Source organism: Temnothorax curvispinosus, unplaced genomic scaffold (assembly GCF_003070985.1).
Source record: "Temnothorax curvispinosus isolate PA1 unplaced genomic scaffold, ASM307098v1 QBEX01011355.1, whole genome shotgun sequence".
Lineage (NCBI taxonomy): Eukaryota > Metazoa > Arthropoda > Insecta > Hymenoptera > Formicidae > Temnothorax > Temnothorax curvispinosus.
Window position 1 is genome coordinate 43,618 of NW_020221135.1, and position 18,696 is coordinate 62,313.

The 18,696-nt window shown below is 35.5% G+C and overlaps 2 protein-coding genes and 1 long non-coding RNA gene across 5 annotated transcripts in view; 2 read left to right on the forward strand and 1 right to left on the reverse strand.

Moving 5' to 3' along the window:
* LOC112461408 (microtubule-associated protein futsch) overlaps nt 1-9,887 on the forward strand; it is a 22,481-nt gene extending 12,594 nt beyond the window's left edge. For 2 of the 3 annotated variants that reach the window (XM_025026644.1, XM_025026645.1), the window contains exons 13-15: nt 68-207; nt 1,079-3,670; nt 4,424-9,887. In XM_025026644.1, the coding sequence (XP_024882412.1) occupies nt 68-207; nt 1,079-3,670; nt 4,424-5,314 (3,623 nt within the window). In that variant the 3' untranslated portion in view covers nt 5,315-9,887. The remainder of the gene's footprint in view (nt 1-67; nt 208-1,078; nt 3,671-4,423) is intronic. The other variant, XM_025026643.1, reaches the window with a different exon arrangement.
* Nucleotides 9,888-12,589: 2,702 nt separating this feature from the next.
* Nucleotides 12,590-14,014, forward strand: LOC112461411. The gene has a single exon (XM_025026646.1). It carries the CDS (start codon nt 13,372-13,374, stop codon nt 14,008-14,010), a length of 639 nt encoding a protein of 212 aa, XP_024882414.1. The 5' UTR covers nt 12,590-13,371; the 3' UTR covers nt 14,011-14,014.
* Nucleotides 14,015-17,890: 3,876 nt separating this feature from the next.
* Nucleotides 17,891-18,696, reverse strand: part of LOC112461409 — a 1,272-nt gene continuing 466 nt past the window's right edge. Inside the window, exons 2-3 of the long non-coding RNA XR_003041546.1 lie at nt 18,052-18,192; nt 17,891-17,967 (exon numbers count right to left, since the gene is read on the reverse strand). This is a non-coding gene — a long non-coding RNA (uncharacterized LOC112461409). The remainder of the gene's footprint in view (nt 17,968-18,051; nt 18,193-18,696) is intronic.

The window sequence follows — 18,696 nt, forward strand, 5'->3', positions numbered from 1 at the left end:
TATATATATATATATATATATATATATATATATATATATATATATACATGAATTATTATTATTTTAGGCGCAGATGCTCCTCTGAGATCCAGTTTGCGAACATGGTTGAAAGAGAATCCAACTTTTGAAATAGTCGAAGCTAATAATATTAATACACTTCAAATAGGCGGAAAGCTCGTCACGCAGATCCAAACATCTGGAAAAACTGTATGTGTTCAATATAATTCAATAAAAGTCTAAGTTAATTAAAATTGTACAAGATGTTATGAAAAAGAAATTCAGGATTTATAGATAGTAACACTAGAAATAAGAAATGTTTAATGAAACAGTTTGAAAAATCAATTCTCAGAATTAGATTTTTAGTTGATATAAAGCAAATGATTTGCTTTTATTTATCGACAGATATACGATAGATGATATTGTGAAAACAAAATTATCTTACACAACTCTGATGTTTACGGAAAATATTTTACGTTTTACACTTTTCTTCCATTTCCACACACATTTTTTAACAAAGAATTGTCTCTGCGTTAGATGAAAGTAAGTTAGTCATTCGTCTCTGCGATCAGTGATTATGCACTTATTTGGCATTTAGGATTACCTAGACTGAATTTAATAATATCAGTTATTCATTTATCAAGAATATAATCAAGAAATAGCAGAGATACATTTTATGTGGTCGTGCTAATGTAGATGCAGCCACATGATATTTCTATGCCGAAAAGTTGTCAAGTCGGGAATTTTCTTCTTATATTGCATTAAAATTTTCATCTGTCTTTTTATTTTCATATTGCATACGATAAATAGAAGCAAGCAAATCACTTGCTTTACAAACTCGATAAAATTACTTGTAACTCTGATGGTTGTTTTTTTTTATTATTAGTTATTTTTACTCAACTTAATGAGTACTCTATCAAGTACAGTGTTCTAATCCTCTCTTCATAACAGCTGATATTTTTACTTATACAAAAATATAGGTAAAAAACATGTAAAAGGTTTAAAATTTTTGGATTATGTAGAAATTTCTATAAGACATCTTTACAAGAAATTAACAGAAAGATATGTGAACTGTTTTCAGGCAAAACTTACGCAGCTATCCCCAGTTAAAGTGCAAAGTATGCCCAAGATGATCTATACGAAAGTAGCTGGATCAAAACAAACTGTTTTAGCACCCAACAAGAAAATTACAATAATTCCCGCTATGCAACAACAAGCGAGTGTATCGTCGGGTAATAAACCGACACAACTGAAACAAACGATAATCACCACAACGCCAGGAAAGAGCCCTGTAATATCAAAGACGTCGAAGAGCGTCACGCAGTCGCAATTGAAAACCCAGGCAGCAGGCTCACCGAAGCAAACGCCGATTAAGAAGCAAGAAGCAAAGCCATCACCGTCCCAACTGAAGCAACAAACTAAATTAACACTGGCAAAAAAGCCAGAAACGGAACCCATACGAGTAAATATCCGAAAAACGCTGACAGAATTACTATCCAGCCGTATAAAGGAAACTGCAGATCTGAAACTAACCGACGAGGAGATCGCTGACTTGGCTTTCAATATAGAACTCGAAATGTACAAGTATTTTAAGGACACCGGTTCTAAATACAAAGCGAAGTACAGAAGTCTTGTGTTCAACATAAAGGACACCAAGAATCTGACATTGTTTAGGAAAATCGCGGATCGCTCATTAACACCGGATGCAGTAGTGCGATTAAGTCCGGATGAGATGGCCAGTCAGGAATTAGCTGAATGGCGCGAAAAGGAGACCAAACATCAGCTGGAAATGATAAAGAAGAACGAACTGGATTTGATGGCTCAGGCCAAGTCGATAGTCGTGAAGACTCACAAGGGTGAACAAATAATCGAGAATGACGGTGGAATAGATCACGTTGATCCTAAAACGCCGGTGCAGGATATCGTTTCCGCATTAAATAACGGTGACAACATAAGTTCCACGGTTGACGATCTGGAAAAGAATAAGGATAAGGACGATAGATTAAGGGCACAAGTGGAAACAAAAAAATCCAAGAATACTGATGAACGAAAGAGAAAGGACAAGGAGAGAGGAAGAGAGCGCGACAGTGCACAGTCTAAGAATAAGGATCGACGGGAGAGAAGTCGCAGTCGACATCATCATAGTCGTGATCGGGATCATAGCAAGACCCGAGACAAGAGTAAAGAGCGAAAGTTAAACAGGAATAAAGAGAGCAGGCGCGATAAGGACAGAGAGCGAGAGAAGGATAAAGATCGAGATCGGAACAAAGATCGCGACAAGGCGAGCAGAAAGGAGAGCAGGGAGAGAGATCGACAGAAGGAGAAGGACAGGCATAAAAATAACGATGGTCGTTCGAGAAATCGTAGTGGGAGTAGAGAATCGAAGGACGTTGATAAACGAGAAGAGGAACGTAAAAGGGAAATGGAGAAGAAGAAGGAAACCTCGCCACCACCTACGGAAAAGCCGATAGAGGACCGCCTCTGGCGACATATAGAAGATGAGGCGACAACGAATACGATCGATGGGAACGATTCTGACATATCGGATAGAGAACCTAGTTCTACTGTCACGATCAAAACGCCCGATATAAACGAGGAAGCCGAGAGAGACAAAGAACAGGTGACGGACAAGGAAACGTCGGCGACGAAGGGCAGTTGGCAGACCGTCTGGCGCGGCTTCGTCAACATGGTTGACGTCGCCAAGTTTTTCATAACTGCGCAGGAAGTAAGTGGCAACGCCAAGGATCTTATGGACGATTTACCGGATACTGTCGACGTTGTGGGTAGGATCAGTCACGAGACCGTTTGGGACTATATTTCGAAGATGAAGAGGAGCGGCTCGAAGGAGATTCTAGTCATCAGATTAACGGCTGCCAATGACGAAGAGAAGATTCCTTATATAACTCTGTATAGCTACCTGAACAGCAGAAGTCGTTTAGGCGTTGTAGGCAATGTTTCGAAAAACATCAAGGACTTTTACATAATGCCATTTTCGAGTCAGAGTACAATACCGCCGGTCCTAATGCCACTTACTGGATCCGGGTTCGAGGAGCACCGGCCGCATCTACTTCTCGGCATTATAGTGCGTAATAAGAAGAAACGGTTGTCGATTGTGCCGCCGATACCTTCGAAAACATTGAAGACGTCCGACAGAAGTTATACTCCGCCATTGGTCAGCGTGCCAAAGGAGAAGACGTTGCCGTCACCGTCCTCGTCTCCCATGTTGTACAAAGCAACCGCTTTAGACTCGACGAAGGAGAAAGTGGCGGCGACAGCAGCAGCGGTGACGCAGATGACCCTGGAATCTTTGAACAAGGCGCACATAGGTATGTCGCGCGGCGTTATAGACACCGCGACGATATGTAAAATCGTACCGGAATTGTCGTCCAAGATCGTCGACCTGACCTCGTCGCCTGATAAAGTCACGTTGGACGATGACGGAGACGAACCGTACAGCCCTGGCGAGATGGATGATGATATAAACACGCTACAGACCACTGACAGTACCACTGGCATCTTGTCTTCATCCAACAAGAACCCCACGGAGTTACAGAGGAAGATGGACGAGCTGAATCGGCAAATTGAAGAACAGAAGCAACAGATTGAGGAACAGAGGCAACAGATACAGAGCATTAGCTCGTCGTTTCTCGACGAAGCAACGCCCACTTTACCGGTGAGAATCTTTATTAGGCTCATTTTTCTCGATTGTTGTTATCATGTTGTTACGATACTTTTTGTTCGCCTTGTACAAATAAAATTGATTTTGAATTCTACCGCACACATCCCAATCCCATCTCCCGAGCTGCTCTAGATTCTTACTTCTGAGGGAACTCGATCGAACGAGTGTTTTATCGTTAGAGATCATTGAAATCGCTCGCTGATCAAATGTGAGAAATTGAAAGTTTATCATTTAACAGCGAGTGTAAAATAATTGAGTCATTCCCCTTTTTTTCATTATATTAATTCACAATATAACGGCTGCGTATCGTCGCGAGCGATAATATCAAAAGCTAGCGATTGTTAGGATCTCTAATATTCTGCATTAGAGACGTAGACATATGTGACGTTTTAAAGTGGTCAAGTCGATCATTCGGCATGTTCGCTGGAAGTAGAAATCTGTCAGTAGCTCTGTACCCTCTTTCGTGTATCCTTATTTGAATGATGGTTTTAAAAAAATTTGTAGAATGTAAAAATAGATTCATTCGATAAGTTTTGAAGCCGTAATGTGAGTTTACGCGTTAATTTTCCTCTTATTTGTCAAGTAATTTCGATCGATGAAATATAGAGAGATTTTTTAGAACTACATTCGTGTTTCCATTAATCGCGCGTATCTTTGACGATCAATCGTGAGCATTATCTGCCTTCATCGGTATCTCTTGTATCTTATATCTGTACTTTTGCATCTTTATCTTTACGATTATTTCAGGGTTTAGGACTAGATCCGCCAACCGACGACTGCGAGGAGGCTTACAGCCCATCAAACGCTCGGTCTTTCACGCCTCCGCCGCCTATTTCCAAGTTTGCACAACCTATCCTCGATAAAGTCTCGGACATTACCATACCGCCGAATTTACAGGAGATCTTGGCGAACGTAAAGCGGCAAGAGTCTTCTAAAGTGGATCCTTATCTTCCGTCTAAACCCAGCGCGTCGTTCTTACCTGCGCTCTACCAGAATCCGGAGAGGTATTCGCCCTCATCCTCTTCCAGGATTAGTCAGTTGGAACAGAAAACGCTGTTGGAAGTTCCCAAGGAGAGCAAAGGCACATTGAGTAGTTTGAGCGATCTGGATCTGATCCGAAAGGCTGAAGAAGAGTTGGCCGCAGTCGCGGCGGCGACGACGGCGGTGACGACAGCATCAGTGACGTCCGTAGTGCCGGCGCCGCCACCATCCTCCTCTTCCTCCTCATCCTCATCGTCATCATCGTCATCATCCTTACTCGTCTTAACGCCGCCGCCTATCGTCTCCGTAAATGACGCACCGATATCGCCACCGCTTCACTCGTCACTCTCACTTTCCACGGAGCTTGCGTTGGAGGCGAACAAATCGTTCAAGTCGAGTCCTTCGGATTCTTTCAAGAAGAGCTTCACTCCCGAACAACCAAAGCCACCCGGTCTCGAGGATGAAGATTTTCCCATTTTCCCATCGACTCCGCCAACTGTAGACGCCTCCGAAGTGGCGAGCGCATCCTCAAAAGTTTCACCCAAGAGCGGCATCGTGCTGAATGTCAAACGGAAGGTAAACGATAACGATAGCTCGCCGTCGCCCACTAGGTTACCGAGGACAAAATCGCGCTGGGGTCAAAGACCGTCCGAGTAAGACAACCCTGCGCGACTTGCTATTTGGGGTACGATGACCCTCCGATATGTAAGAACACACTTTCTACGTGCATTATCCAGTGAACGTTTGTTGTGTACAAAGTGAAATTGTGTTTCCTTTGCGCAAGGAGAAAAGGATCCAACGAATCGGAGCGATAAACTAGTAAAAAAGCCTTGCTGTAACTTGTAACATAAATGTACAAGGCGTTATTTCTTTCCATTGTCTGACTCTGCGTGTGCGCGTCAACGGGACTGTAATCTCGTATAGAATGAATGAAAAAGAAATATATGTACGCAAAGTCGCCAGCATGAGAGAGAATGAGAGTGAAAGGATGGTATTGTAAACATGAGATCTAGCGTGCTTGACAGTAGCGAATCGTCGTATGCATTTCCGCATTTCTAAATGTTTGTCAAAATAAGGTTGAGAAAGACACTGTATATTTTCAGTCAGAGTATCGAATGTAGATGCAGAAAAGGTTTCTTTACTATCAAGATTGCTTACGTTCTTAAGAAAGAAACAGGGATATGATGTCACAACGGTGTGCATTTCATTGATCAGAGTTTTGTCCGCGAGGAAACCTAGACGATTGTACCCTTCTTCCACAATTCTCTATCCGCCGTTTCCCACGTCTGTCACTAAAACAAATTCTCCACAAATTTACTCACGAGAAGAAGAGCGTATCTTCCACAGATTATTGACGACGTTTTTCATGTGTCAACGAGAAGAATGCAGAGACAGTTTTGAGAGGTATTCAGATAAGGCGAGTATCTATCGTTCGTGTTGAAGCTAATGATATATAACGATATATAAACGCGAGACTAGGACTGCGTTCTGATATTTACTACCAGTATTGAAAATATATAGTTTACGTCACGTGTATTATAGATTTTTGATACTGGCAGTGGATATTGGAACGCAGCCTAACTCTATTGATGACGCCGACGTATTCGCAGTTGTCCACAGCTCAATGGTATCACCGTGGAAGGTGTGAGTTGGTGTGAGTTACGATCGACGTATAAATCCGTGACGGATATACTCCAAAAGTACTGTCCTTGTAAATACCAAAACGAAAAAGTAGACGAAACTCGGCGACTGTTATCGTGTCGCTCTTGTATATGATATACGCAGTTTCTGCGCGTGATGAGTACGTTTACGTAAATATATACATATAACCAAGTACTGCAAAACAAGTTTCTGTAATATATTTTATTGAAGATTTCACCCAGTCGTCAAAGGTAGCTGTGGCTTTCTCGCATAAGGTTGAATACACAGAGGTATCCTCAAGATCCGAATACTGTTTCATTTTGTCTCTGAAGAGATCGACAGAGCTGATTTTCGAGAAATTGCAATTGAAAAAAAATATATATAATAATCATATATAATATATATATATATATATATATATTTAACGTTTTAATGTATTTTTAAGTACATATTAACATAAGATAGTCATGAAATTGAAAATAATTTGACCATGATGAAACCATTGTGTTTAAATTATTTCCTTTGTAGATAAAAACTTGTCGAAAACAGTTCAATTATTGTCATGATTGAATTATCCTTGATATGATCAAAGTACTCCTGATTGAGAATGGTGAAGAGTGTCTTCAATTGCGACATTTACCATTGGAAAAGCGGCACCATAAGCCTTGCGGTATGAAAACGCAGATGTGTTTTAAGATTCTGTACTTTAAGCAAGCAGTGATGTATATAATTCGCACAATGTTGCTCTAACCAAAAATGCTGATTGCGCGCGCGCGCACGCACGCACACACACACACACACACATATGGGGCATTCCATGCCAAATCGACCTGGATTTGACCCTCGACCTCTCGGATTTGGTCGGCGATTTTTTATGTTATTGTTCTAACTCTAAAATGCACTCAGAATTTTTTTTACATTTTTTTTAAATAAAATTAATTTAGTTATAATTTGTTAAACAGACATATTGATGGCCACAATTTAAAAATGTGAAAAAATTATCAAAAATCCTATCAGATATCAAAATTTTTAAGCCTTGACCCAAAGTGAGCCGGCGTTCGCTTCTAATTTCTTCGAGCTTTTTTCGAAAAAAATATTGAAAAAAATTAGAAGCAGACGTCAGTCTACTGTAGGCTGTTGCTTGAACATTTTTGTATATAACACAGGATTTTTGAGAATTTTTTCATATTTTTCTGACGCAATTTTTTTTATTTTGGAAAATTGTTTCAAAAAGATTGGTTAGGTGATGGTCCAAAATTTACTCGATTTTTATGAAAATCAATATCTGGGGATTTTTCAGGTCGCTTTTGAAGAATCCGTAATCAGAATCTGAAAAATCAAAACGGCGAATCCAATATGGCGGCTGTAATAAATGAAAAATTGACTGGAATGGTTAGATTATTAATCATGTTAAAAATTAACTTTTTGAATAGTATTTATTGATTTTATTGATCAAAAAAAGAAATTATTAACAGATAATAAAATTAATTTTTTTCCCATGAAAATAGGTATGTGGGGGTTTTCCAAGTCGATGATTTAGTTTGTAATTCTTTAAATATATAAATATATATACTTTTTTTTTTTCTTTTTTTTACAATAAAAATGTAGAATAACGATAAAAATAAAAATGAAAAATATTTAAAAAATTGAAAACTAAATCACCAGCAACCTGAAAAACCCCCACATACATATTTTCATGGAGAAAAAATTAATTTTATTGCCTGTTAGTAATTTTTTTTTGTTTATCAACAAATACTATTCAAAAAAATTTTTTTTGGACATGATTAATAATCTTACAATTAGTGTTCCAGTCAATTTTTCATGTCTTACAGCCGTTATATTGGATCCGCCATTTTGATTTTTCAGATTCTGACTACGGATTCTTCATAGGATTCAGGTCATAAGCGACCTAAAAAACCTCCAGATACTGATTTTCATGGAAATTAAATGAATTTTGGACCACCTGACCAATAATTATGTTTTTAATAAAAGTTTTTTATCTATTCCAGCCGCCATATTAAAGCAGTTATTTTAAATTTTTCAAAAGGCCACGTTTTTTCTTAAACTACACATAAAAACGAAAATTTTAAGCCATCGAACGTCATGTTTCGAATTAATTTTACCCAGACACTTGTCCCACTTGACGTGGAACGCGTGTATGTGTATATAATATATTATGGCTGCATTCTAATATTCCCTGTCAGTACTGAAACTCTATATTTTTCTATATTTTACATTACGTTACGTATGCTATAGATATTCAGTACTGACAGTTGCTGACAGTAAATATAATCGGAATCCAGCCAAAATATACTAACAATAAGTAGCTGTAAGTTTATCTTACATCTTATCGTCTTTCTCTTCCATAATACGACAACTCTAGTTATTGGGATCGATAATATAATACATTCGAAGCATTTAATTTTGTATATGAGATGAACACGTCGTTAAAATGCATACGATGTAACATATCGCGGTCTTGATTCAGTTAACTCAACTTTTAGCGATTTTTAAGAATTATTGGTATGATAAACATTGATGTGACATGTACATTTATATTGTAAAATTCTGAATTACTACGTATCCTTTGAGGCTATTTACTTCCAAGTCCCGATATGTCTGAAAGAGATTTATTAGGGGAATATCGTTGTAAGAAATTTTCATATGACATAACGATATCGAGATGTAAGTAAATATTTTGTCTTCTTTTTTATTTTTGCAAGTTTGCAAGTTTCCTTCATTACGAAAAGACAAAGATGTATACTTTTATATCCTTATATGTGTTCTTATCTGTTCTTATCAGTTTCTTCTATCCTCTTGCTGAATATATAGCAGAACACGAATATGACGTGGGTTGTGTACATACATAGACCTACAAAAAGGCAAATGTACGTCTCGAATTTATGTACGATAATTTGAATAGCTCGAATACTGGGAATGGTATTACGCAAAATAGCTACGAACACATTTGTTTCAATCACACCCACAATCACACTTTCCTTTTTTTTTTAAATAATGTAGAAGAGCGTAGAAATTTGTAGTTTTATTTGTAGACCATCAGGCTATGATACTACTGAGCTACTTTAGCAGTTTAACTTTAAATGCGACTAAAAAGCGCCATTATATAATACAACGTATATTACATTTACAAGGATTACTATACGTTGTATACCTCGTCTATATTTAACAATTACTTTATAAGGAAATTAGCTGTCTTATTTTATTGTACACTTTTGTACCGCGATCTTCAGCTGATATGGCACTTCTTCATTACATATTATGTATCTCGTCATTATTAATATTAATCTTAATTATAAAGGAGATTATACATGCGATTATTGATTTGTTTAATCATTGTCTCTCCTTGCGCTTGAGTTATAGCATTCATTATATATAGCTATGCGTTATGTTTATATATGTCAAAATATGTTTATATTCATCACCGAATGTATCCTGAAATACGGATACGCAGAAAATTTATAACAATTTTATAATTTTATGGCTAAATCTAATAGAGACGAATCGTATTAGTATTTACTAATAAATATCTGTAATAAAAGAATGAGAAATAATATCAGTTTTCGATAGATTCCGATCGTATCACAGATTAGTTATTCAGTAATTTTCTTAGTATTCCTGAAATTATTCTGAAGAAAAAAAGTATGCTAATACGTTAATGGTTATTAATTGTGCCCCGAAAAAAGTATACAGAGTGTTAAGAAAAAATGAGAGAATAAATGTTGAAAAGTAAGCATAATCCTCAGAAAGCGAAAAAAATGTTTAATCGACATATGCAGTATCGACATATGCTCGAAAATCTACATTTTCAGTATAAAATGCGACTTTGGTTCCAGTAATGCAAGTTGTTTTCTTTCACTTATGTTTTATGTCAAAATAATAAAGATCACAATAATTATTTACATAAAATCTTCTTTATTATTTTATTTATTTTTATAAGATATGTTTGATGTCTTTCTTGCATATTTATATTTTTGGAACATTTACATACATTGACATAAATATTTGTAGTTTGTTTTGATGTGCATTTTCTATTAATCGTTAATTTACTTAATATTATCCGCTATACTACATTACATTTATTATATTACATTAATTACATTTATTATATACTATATATACATAGTCAACATAGTACATGATAGTCGTGTTTTAAATTTTGTGAGAAAAAGATTTATATTTTATAACTAACAAGAAAAAAAGCAACATGAAATGTATACATATTTTCTTAAATTGATCAATTGTAATATAAAAATATAATCATCATACTATTAAACTATGTTTACTTTTTGCTTTCACAAATTTCTTCAAATGGTCAGAATTTAAACTCTCGTAGCATGCAAAACCTCAATGAATATCGACGTGGCCTTCACCAAATCAATCTTTAGAACCCTGATATTTTAGTGAGATTTAGAACAAGTTCTTTCCTCTAACATTTAGACGAAAAGACTTTTTTTAAGTCTCATGGAAATATCGAGGCTTTGAAGGCTGATCTAGTGAAAGCATTGCAGTAGCGTTGAGATCTTGCGTGCTGTGAGAATTTGAAGCTCAACATTTGAAGAAATTTGTGAAGTCAAAAGATGAACATTTTTAATAGTTATGATTATTTTTATATTATGATTGGTCAATTTAATAAAATATGTATAGGGTAGACCGGGGCACGTTGTCACACATTTGGTTCAATATTTTTTGTATTTTTTACATTCAATATTTAAGAGTACTTTGATATGCCAAAATTTCGAGTGAACCCTCAGCTTCAATTGGACAGTATCGAATTTTGTGTGATTGTTACTCTACAGTTGTTACATAACAATAAATAACGACAGGTCGCTTGTGACAACGTGCCCCGGTCACGGTTCACATCAAATGTAATTGCATGCAAAATGTTATCCAAACTGTATTCAACGTAAATATCAATATATTATAGTGCGATGCAATGTAAAAAAGTAAAATCCTTCACAGAAACATTTATTTTATTTCAAAAAAATTCAAAAAGCACGAAGTTTTCGTCTTAGGCTGCGTTCCTTTTGACGCTTTCAGCGCTGAAAGCGTCGCTCCATCTCTATTTGATATTCAATGTGCAACGGAGATAGAATAATTCTTACAGCGCTGAAAGCATCAAAAGGAACGCAGCCATAATCTAAATACAAGAATTCCACTCGAATGCGCAACTTATTGATACACATTTTTTCTTTTATAATCATGTCGGTGATTAAACATAAAATATTTTTACTCGTTATCGTCATCCGAAGTTTCGCAATAGATTCCCATCAAATTCGTGACAACGTGCCCCGAGGGCATTTTTTTACTTCAAACAGCCTCATGGCCGACACGTTTGAGATATTCATAAGGTTAGGTATTGCACGCGGTAGGTAAAAGTACTCACTTTAAGATAATATAAAGGTCTATTCTGAAAAAACATAAGCTTCATGTCCAGTAACGTTGAATATTAGACAATAAAATTTTACTTACGGTCGCAAAAAACTTTCAAGTTGATTTTACGTCAACACGGCTGGAGCAATCTCAACACTGTAAACACACCAAAGATGGGCATACACTAACACGTTTTGGGAATGACGGGTGCTGCCCTGTGGTTATTAGTTTTTTAAATAAAGCCGATGTGACAACGTGCCCCGGTCTACCCTACATTTTGCTACTTTTTATTTTAGTTTAAAGTAAATCCATTTTTCTTAGAAACAAAATTTGTGGATTGACAGCGAATTCAGGCGCTTGCACTAGCGCACACTTGTGCGTATGTACTACAGTCCCACGTAGAGAAAAAGCGGAACGGAAAGCAAGCACAGTAGGGGGGGGAGGGTAACTAATCAGAACGTTTCTCCAAATATCCGTTCCGATTTTATATGACCGCCGGGTTCCCCATGTACCAGGAAAAACGGAAATACGTAAATATTAAAAATCATTTTTTACTAATTATACTTCACAAAAATAATTAATATATTATAAGATATATTAATATTATAAGATAATATATGTCTATTACTACGTTTACGCGAGCGTTACTTCTGTAGTAATTAGGTTACAAATTTTTCCGTTTCTTTTCCGTTCCGTAACAGCTCTGTCTCCGTGCCATGGGGAACCCCCTCACTATAACACGGGACAGAATTGAAACGGAACTACTCTTTAAGGTGTATGAGTTAAGGTCTATCCAGACAAACTTGCATAGGTGCATAACCATATGCATAAAGAAACGGATTGGTCGAATCTATTTTCTTATGCACATGCATATGGACCAATCAATTCTCTTATGCTTATGTTTATGCGCTATGCAAGTTTGTCTGGATTGACCTTTAAGCTTTAAGTCGTAATTTGTGACGTCATTTCCCTTAAGGTTTTTACGCCCTTCCTTTAGCTCTAATCTTAAATCCTCAAACGATTTAGCGAAATTTCATTTCTGAACGGTTACAAACTTACGGCTTACAATCGATCGCGCAATGTGAAATTAGAAGCTGGTGTACGCAATGTCAAAATATTAACGGGTTTACACTATGGAACCGAACGCCGATATTCAGGATATTGATATCATTGAGACATCACAGGAATATATCAATGATGAAATTCTAATTTTTCTTGTGAGAGAAAATTCAGTGCTATATATGAAAACACAAAAAGATTACCAGAATAAGGAACTGAAACTTGATATATGGTAAAGTATTGGGGAGACGCTTGGCTGCACAGGTTAGTATTAAAAATAATAAATAAATTAATTTAAAAAATTAAAAATGATTAAAAATTAAAAAAAGCAAAGTAGTAGAAGTTTGTTAATAGCAAACTTCTATTTTAAACTTGGTGACATTAGGTGAGCAAGCAGAAGGGCGTTGGAATTAATACTCTTCGCAATACATTCACCAAGAAGCTACGGGAAAAGAAGACAGGTCAACCCAGTGGTTCAGGATCTAAAATGACAAAAATTTGGATTTACTTTAAACAAATGTCTTTCCTGACACCGCACATTGCACATAGAATGTAAAAGTACATAGTTATCTTTGGAGAATACTTTATTGTTTTGATAAAATATCAATATTTTTGCTGCAATCATGTCGCGCAGCTCTATAGCAGATTCCCAGCAAGAAAAAAGTATGACATCACAAAGTATTATGGGGTCGTCGCTAGTCACCAAAGACATTACAGTAAAGACAATGTCAAGTTTATCAAATAATGTATTGAGTTTAATGAATGTGCCGATATGCTCTGATGATAGCATTAGCAGTTCTTTATGTGATGAGTCCTTATTATCAGCAAATATTGCTACCTTAGACCAGCAATCTCCTGTTACCTCGAAAGATTGTGTGGACGATGTAACTGATTTGAATAATAGAGTGCAAAAGGAGATAGCTGCTGACGTTATTGTTACTGAGGCCATGGGCATTGCAATCCAGAAGAAGAAAGTGGTGCCAGCTCCAGATCGATTTGCAGTAAAAAAGCAGAAGACAACGAAAACAGTCGAGAATGTATTATGCCAGCCTTCTCATGCCTTTGATGTAATGGCAACGGCATATTTGCAGCGTAATTCTACTGCTCAGCAGCAGCAGCAGTCGCAGCAGCAGCACCCGTATATCACAGCAATAGCTGAAGCAATGAAACAAGTACCAGATGAAAAGCAATTGACTTGTTTCATGTCGATCATGCAAGTAATTTCAATTTGCTTACATGATAAGCAATTGCCAGGCAACTGAGATATCTCAGGTATTAATAAATTGTTTAATTGATAATTGATTAATTGTTTTATTTTTTATTTTATTTCATATAAGTGCTGTAAAACTCTTTTAGTTTTTGACTGATTAAATAACATGCCAAAGATTATTAGATAATACTTAACATTTATTTACGTTAAACACTGAAATGTATAAATATGTCTTGTACAATAAAATTAATGTGAGTAAAATTAAATTTATTTGACCGTAATGTAGTAAATGCAAAATTAAATTTTTTACACAAACTTAGCACAATACGATTTAACAATTAGGGAACATTTATTATGCGCCCCCTGTTTACAATTTTTCATTGCCAAGAAACTTGTCCTTGATTTGAGATGAGATATTCTTGTTGTTTTATTGCAATTGTGGCAGCACGATTAGATCCCACTCGAAAATCTACGATAGTCTTGATAGTCCCAAATAGTCTACGTAACCAGGTGGACAGTATGATTGGAATCCAACACGATGTTCTTCTCTTTTCATGATAAAGTTGTGTAAACAGACTATAGCACAAATTATAGCCTCTACATTATCTGGATATAGAGCCAATAATATGGTTCTTAGCACGCTCTATCTAATATAAAAATATCTGCCGTTACGTACATTGATTTCATTACCCTGTACTCACAAAGTAATGATGGGTTACTAATGTTGAGTTTTGCAATGCCTTTGGTTGTGGCAGATCTAATTCATCACGTTCCAGAGCTTGTCCAAATGCCGATGCACTGAGGATACTTTGTGTCTAACAGTGATCCTGAAGGGAAACATGATATATCATATTCATTGTGTATGCATATTTAAAAATTTGCTATTATTGGTCTCAAATTGTACACAATATTAAATGATAAGTTCTCATCATAATCTCCGATATCTACAAAGGTAAATACATAATTTGCATCACACGTGACTAGCAATACCATACTGTAATATCTTTTGTAGTTATAGTATGCTAAACCGGAGTTGGGTTGACACTGCACACGGATGTGCTTTCCATCAAAAGCCCCAACACAGTTGGGGAAATTCCATCGATCACAAAAGTCTTGTTCAATATTTTTTCACTCCTCTTGAGAAGAATGTTTTAAGTTTTAAATATATTCTTCGAAAGCAATGCCAGATAACATTACACGTTTCTGTCACCACGTTATAAGATGTTGACCTGCCTATGCGCCAGAACCTGGCCATTGAGGCAAAACTGTCTCCTGATGCTAGAAAGCTGTGAAAAGTGCAAACATGCAATTTAATAAAAGATAGATAGAATGTATGTAAGTATTTGAAAGGTACATCTAAAAGTACCACACTGTAAATGCTAGAAATCTGCTTTTCGTCTCGCAGGGGGTCTGCTTATATATACGCGGCTGAATGTATTTTAAATGAGAGAAAGATGCGCCGCCTAGCGGCATTGTTAAAAGAACGTTTGCTGAACGGAAGGAAAACGCTTGTGTTACGGCGTTGGGAAAAGCGTTTGCTAAACGTTTGAAAAGTCTGACAGCAAACTCTCTGCACGAATGCGTTTCAGCGTCTACTGACCGTTCTCTGAAAAGCGTTGCCTCAGTATTCCAGAACTTTCATAAAACGTTATATACAGCGTTTTATAAGCGTTCTGGAAGCGTTCAAAACCCAACGGCGTTGTGTAAGCGTTTTTATAAAGTTTGAAAGCGTATAAACTCTCAAAAAATCCTCATTGAACGGTTGTCAACGCTTTATAAAGCTTCTTATTTTCGCCAGGGAAGCTTCCTCATAGAGGAACTTTGTGAGCAAAATAAAATAGGAGCAATTAATCGTAGCAATCTGTATATGATGAGGCAGCATTGTGCAAGTTTCTAATTTTTAATTCTGTTCTGCAAAAAAATCACACTTCAACGATAATCATTCTATAGTCAAGGATATCAGATATCCGCTTAAAAAAGATCATGTAAAATGAAAGAAAATGTCAACAATATTTTGTAGTATTTTTGTGCAACATTATTTTGTTAATAATACTAAGCAAAAAAATAAAATAAAACTTTATTTAAAAAACGGAATAAAAAAAACCATATGTATAATGCCATAAAAAAGAAGTGAAATCAAAATGTTATTCCAATGTATATTCCCAAGTTTTTTTTACAAGAAAAATTTATTTATTTTATTTTAATTAAATATTTTTATTTTGTATACTGTTACCTTTTAAATTCTTTGTGATTAAAACGATTCTTTGTAATATTATAATTTTGTTAAGGAGAATTAAAGCTACTACTTGGATTGGAATAGGAAGACCCTTGAATGGGAGCACGAAGATATGTACCACTTGGGTTTTATTTTTTAAAAGTAGTTGCATAACAATTATTTTTCAAAGCAATATATATATTTTCTTTGCAATTGGCGCAATTTAAAGATTTCATATATTTTTTAAAATAACATATCACTTAGGTTGAGTTAGGTAACGCAATTAATTTTGTTAAGGAGAAATAAAACTAGGTACTACCACTAGGTTAGATTTTTGGATTTACAAAATACATTGCGTGTACTTGGCGCTTTTTTTTATCTTTTTTAAAAAAGGTAATTTTGTACTGGTATCACGCATTTTGTCGTGTTAAGCAGGGAAACAAATTAAATTTTTATTAAATTAGCAAATTAGTAATTAATCACAAAAAATTATTAATTACGTAAAACGATAACGAAATAACATAATAACGATTGTGTGTATGAAAAAATTACCTAAAACCTTTTTTGTAGAAAATTTTCTTATTTTATTTTTCAAAATAGACGTTATATAGTCGTAAAATTAATAGAAACTTAGATATTAGCAAAAAAACCAATTTTTAACACCTTTTACGCGCTGAAAAATGTGCGTATGATCAAATGATGAGGAGTTTTGATATGTTATTTATAAAGACTAAATGAAAGTGCGTGCAAAAATTCAGCTCACTTGGAATTTTTCCGAAGATTGGTCGAATTTTTGCCTAAAGTTACTGGACTATTATGGGTACATGTACTTCTGAGAATTCAAATGATAATCTCTATAAAAACCTCTCGCTTTGTTCGCTTTATTTGAAAACATCAAAGAACACAAAAGGATCTAACTCTCACCGTACGCATACGCCCTATCATTGTGTATAAATATCCTCGTGATCAATTGGTATACTTACATTGATATACACATGCGCGCGTAGACGTATACACATATATATAGGCATTGTGTATATAGGTATGTGTATATGGCATTGAAGGGGGCGATCTATAGACAAAATGCGGGTCTGGCTAGATTCCAAAAAAATTATTCCTTAGGCAAAGGAGGATATTAAAAAAGGACCGATTTTCGCCCAAAAAGGTGTAAGTAAAAAGAATAGTGTTTTTTGTAGATTTTGATCTCCTGAATACGATAAAGCTATTAAAAGTTTGTAGCGCTTGGGGAACACCTTGAAAATTGAGCATAAAGTGGTGTACAGAAATTTGAATGATAATGATGATATATGCTACGTTATATCGCATGCTAGTCGTCGAAAAATTAACAAACAACTTCGATGATGCTTTGTCTTAGAGATCGGGGAAATAGTGTGGAGATCGGCAGTCACAGTCAGTCGAATCCGTCGAATCGAGTCACAGCGAACACTTGCGATATAACGTATCATCACACTTTGTACTGTACTAAATATACGTTTACAACATACGTACAATATTAAACACATTTTACATATTTTTTTATTTTTAAAAACATAAATTCATCTTTTATGCGATATAACGTAGCATATATTCCGAATTTCTGTAAATATACCACGTTTATGCTCAATTTTCAAGGTGTTCTCCAAGCGCCACGAACTTTTTAATAGCTTTATCGTATTCAGGAGATAAAAATCTACAAAAAACACTATTCCTTTTACTTACACCTTTTGGGCGAAAATCGGCCCTTTTTCTGTACCGTTCTTTTTCATAGTTACAATTACTTTTATTCACCTACATCTACAACAAAAATAGAACATCTTTTTGTGGAAATTAAGAAAAAGAATTTGCGTATAAGCAAAATTCGCAGAATTATGCACTCACATGTCTGACAAATATGTATATATACTGTGTATATGTATATATATATTTCATAGTAAATTTATTCAGGCGATACTTTGTTGATCTTGGTTCTTATCGATCTGGCTAAGTATTTATTAGTAGAACCCTCGCCTATTGATTGCCCTGAAAAAATAAGGTCAAATCGTTTAAAGGGTGCCAGATCAGCTTCCTAGATCCCATGAGATTCTCATAAATAATATTAAAGAGGATCTGCTTGTTTAAACCGTCATTATTTATCACCATTAATAAAATCCTGCATGCAAGTCCATATTGCAAGAGAATTTTGTAATCTGATAATGGAAGTAAAGATTTCCCTGTAAAATGTGTGAATAAATAAAAATTAATAATTTTAAAAAGTATTGTTTCTGCGAATATGAACATCTGACTTCCGGATTGATTAAGACTCTAATTTAATATTCTCAGAACTTGTCGTTTATCTCTTTTCTTTCTATTCTTTCTCGATGTAGCAATTCGAGATGTCGCCCGATTAAACACTGAATGTAAAATAGAAAGAAAGGTATTTTGACACTCTGTCTTAGTTGCAAATAAACAATAGGGGTATTCAAATAAGTTAGAGTTAAACGGTTTGACAGGTTATGTCGGGTTAAAGTCGAGTAAAAAGTTAAT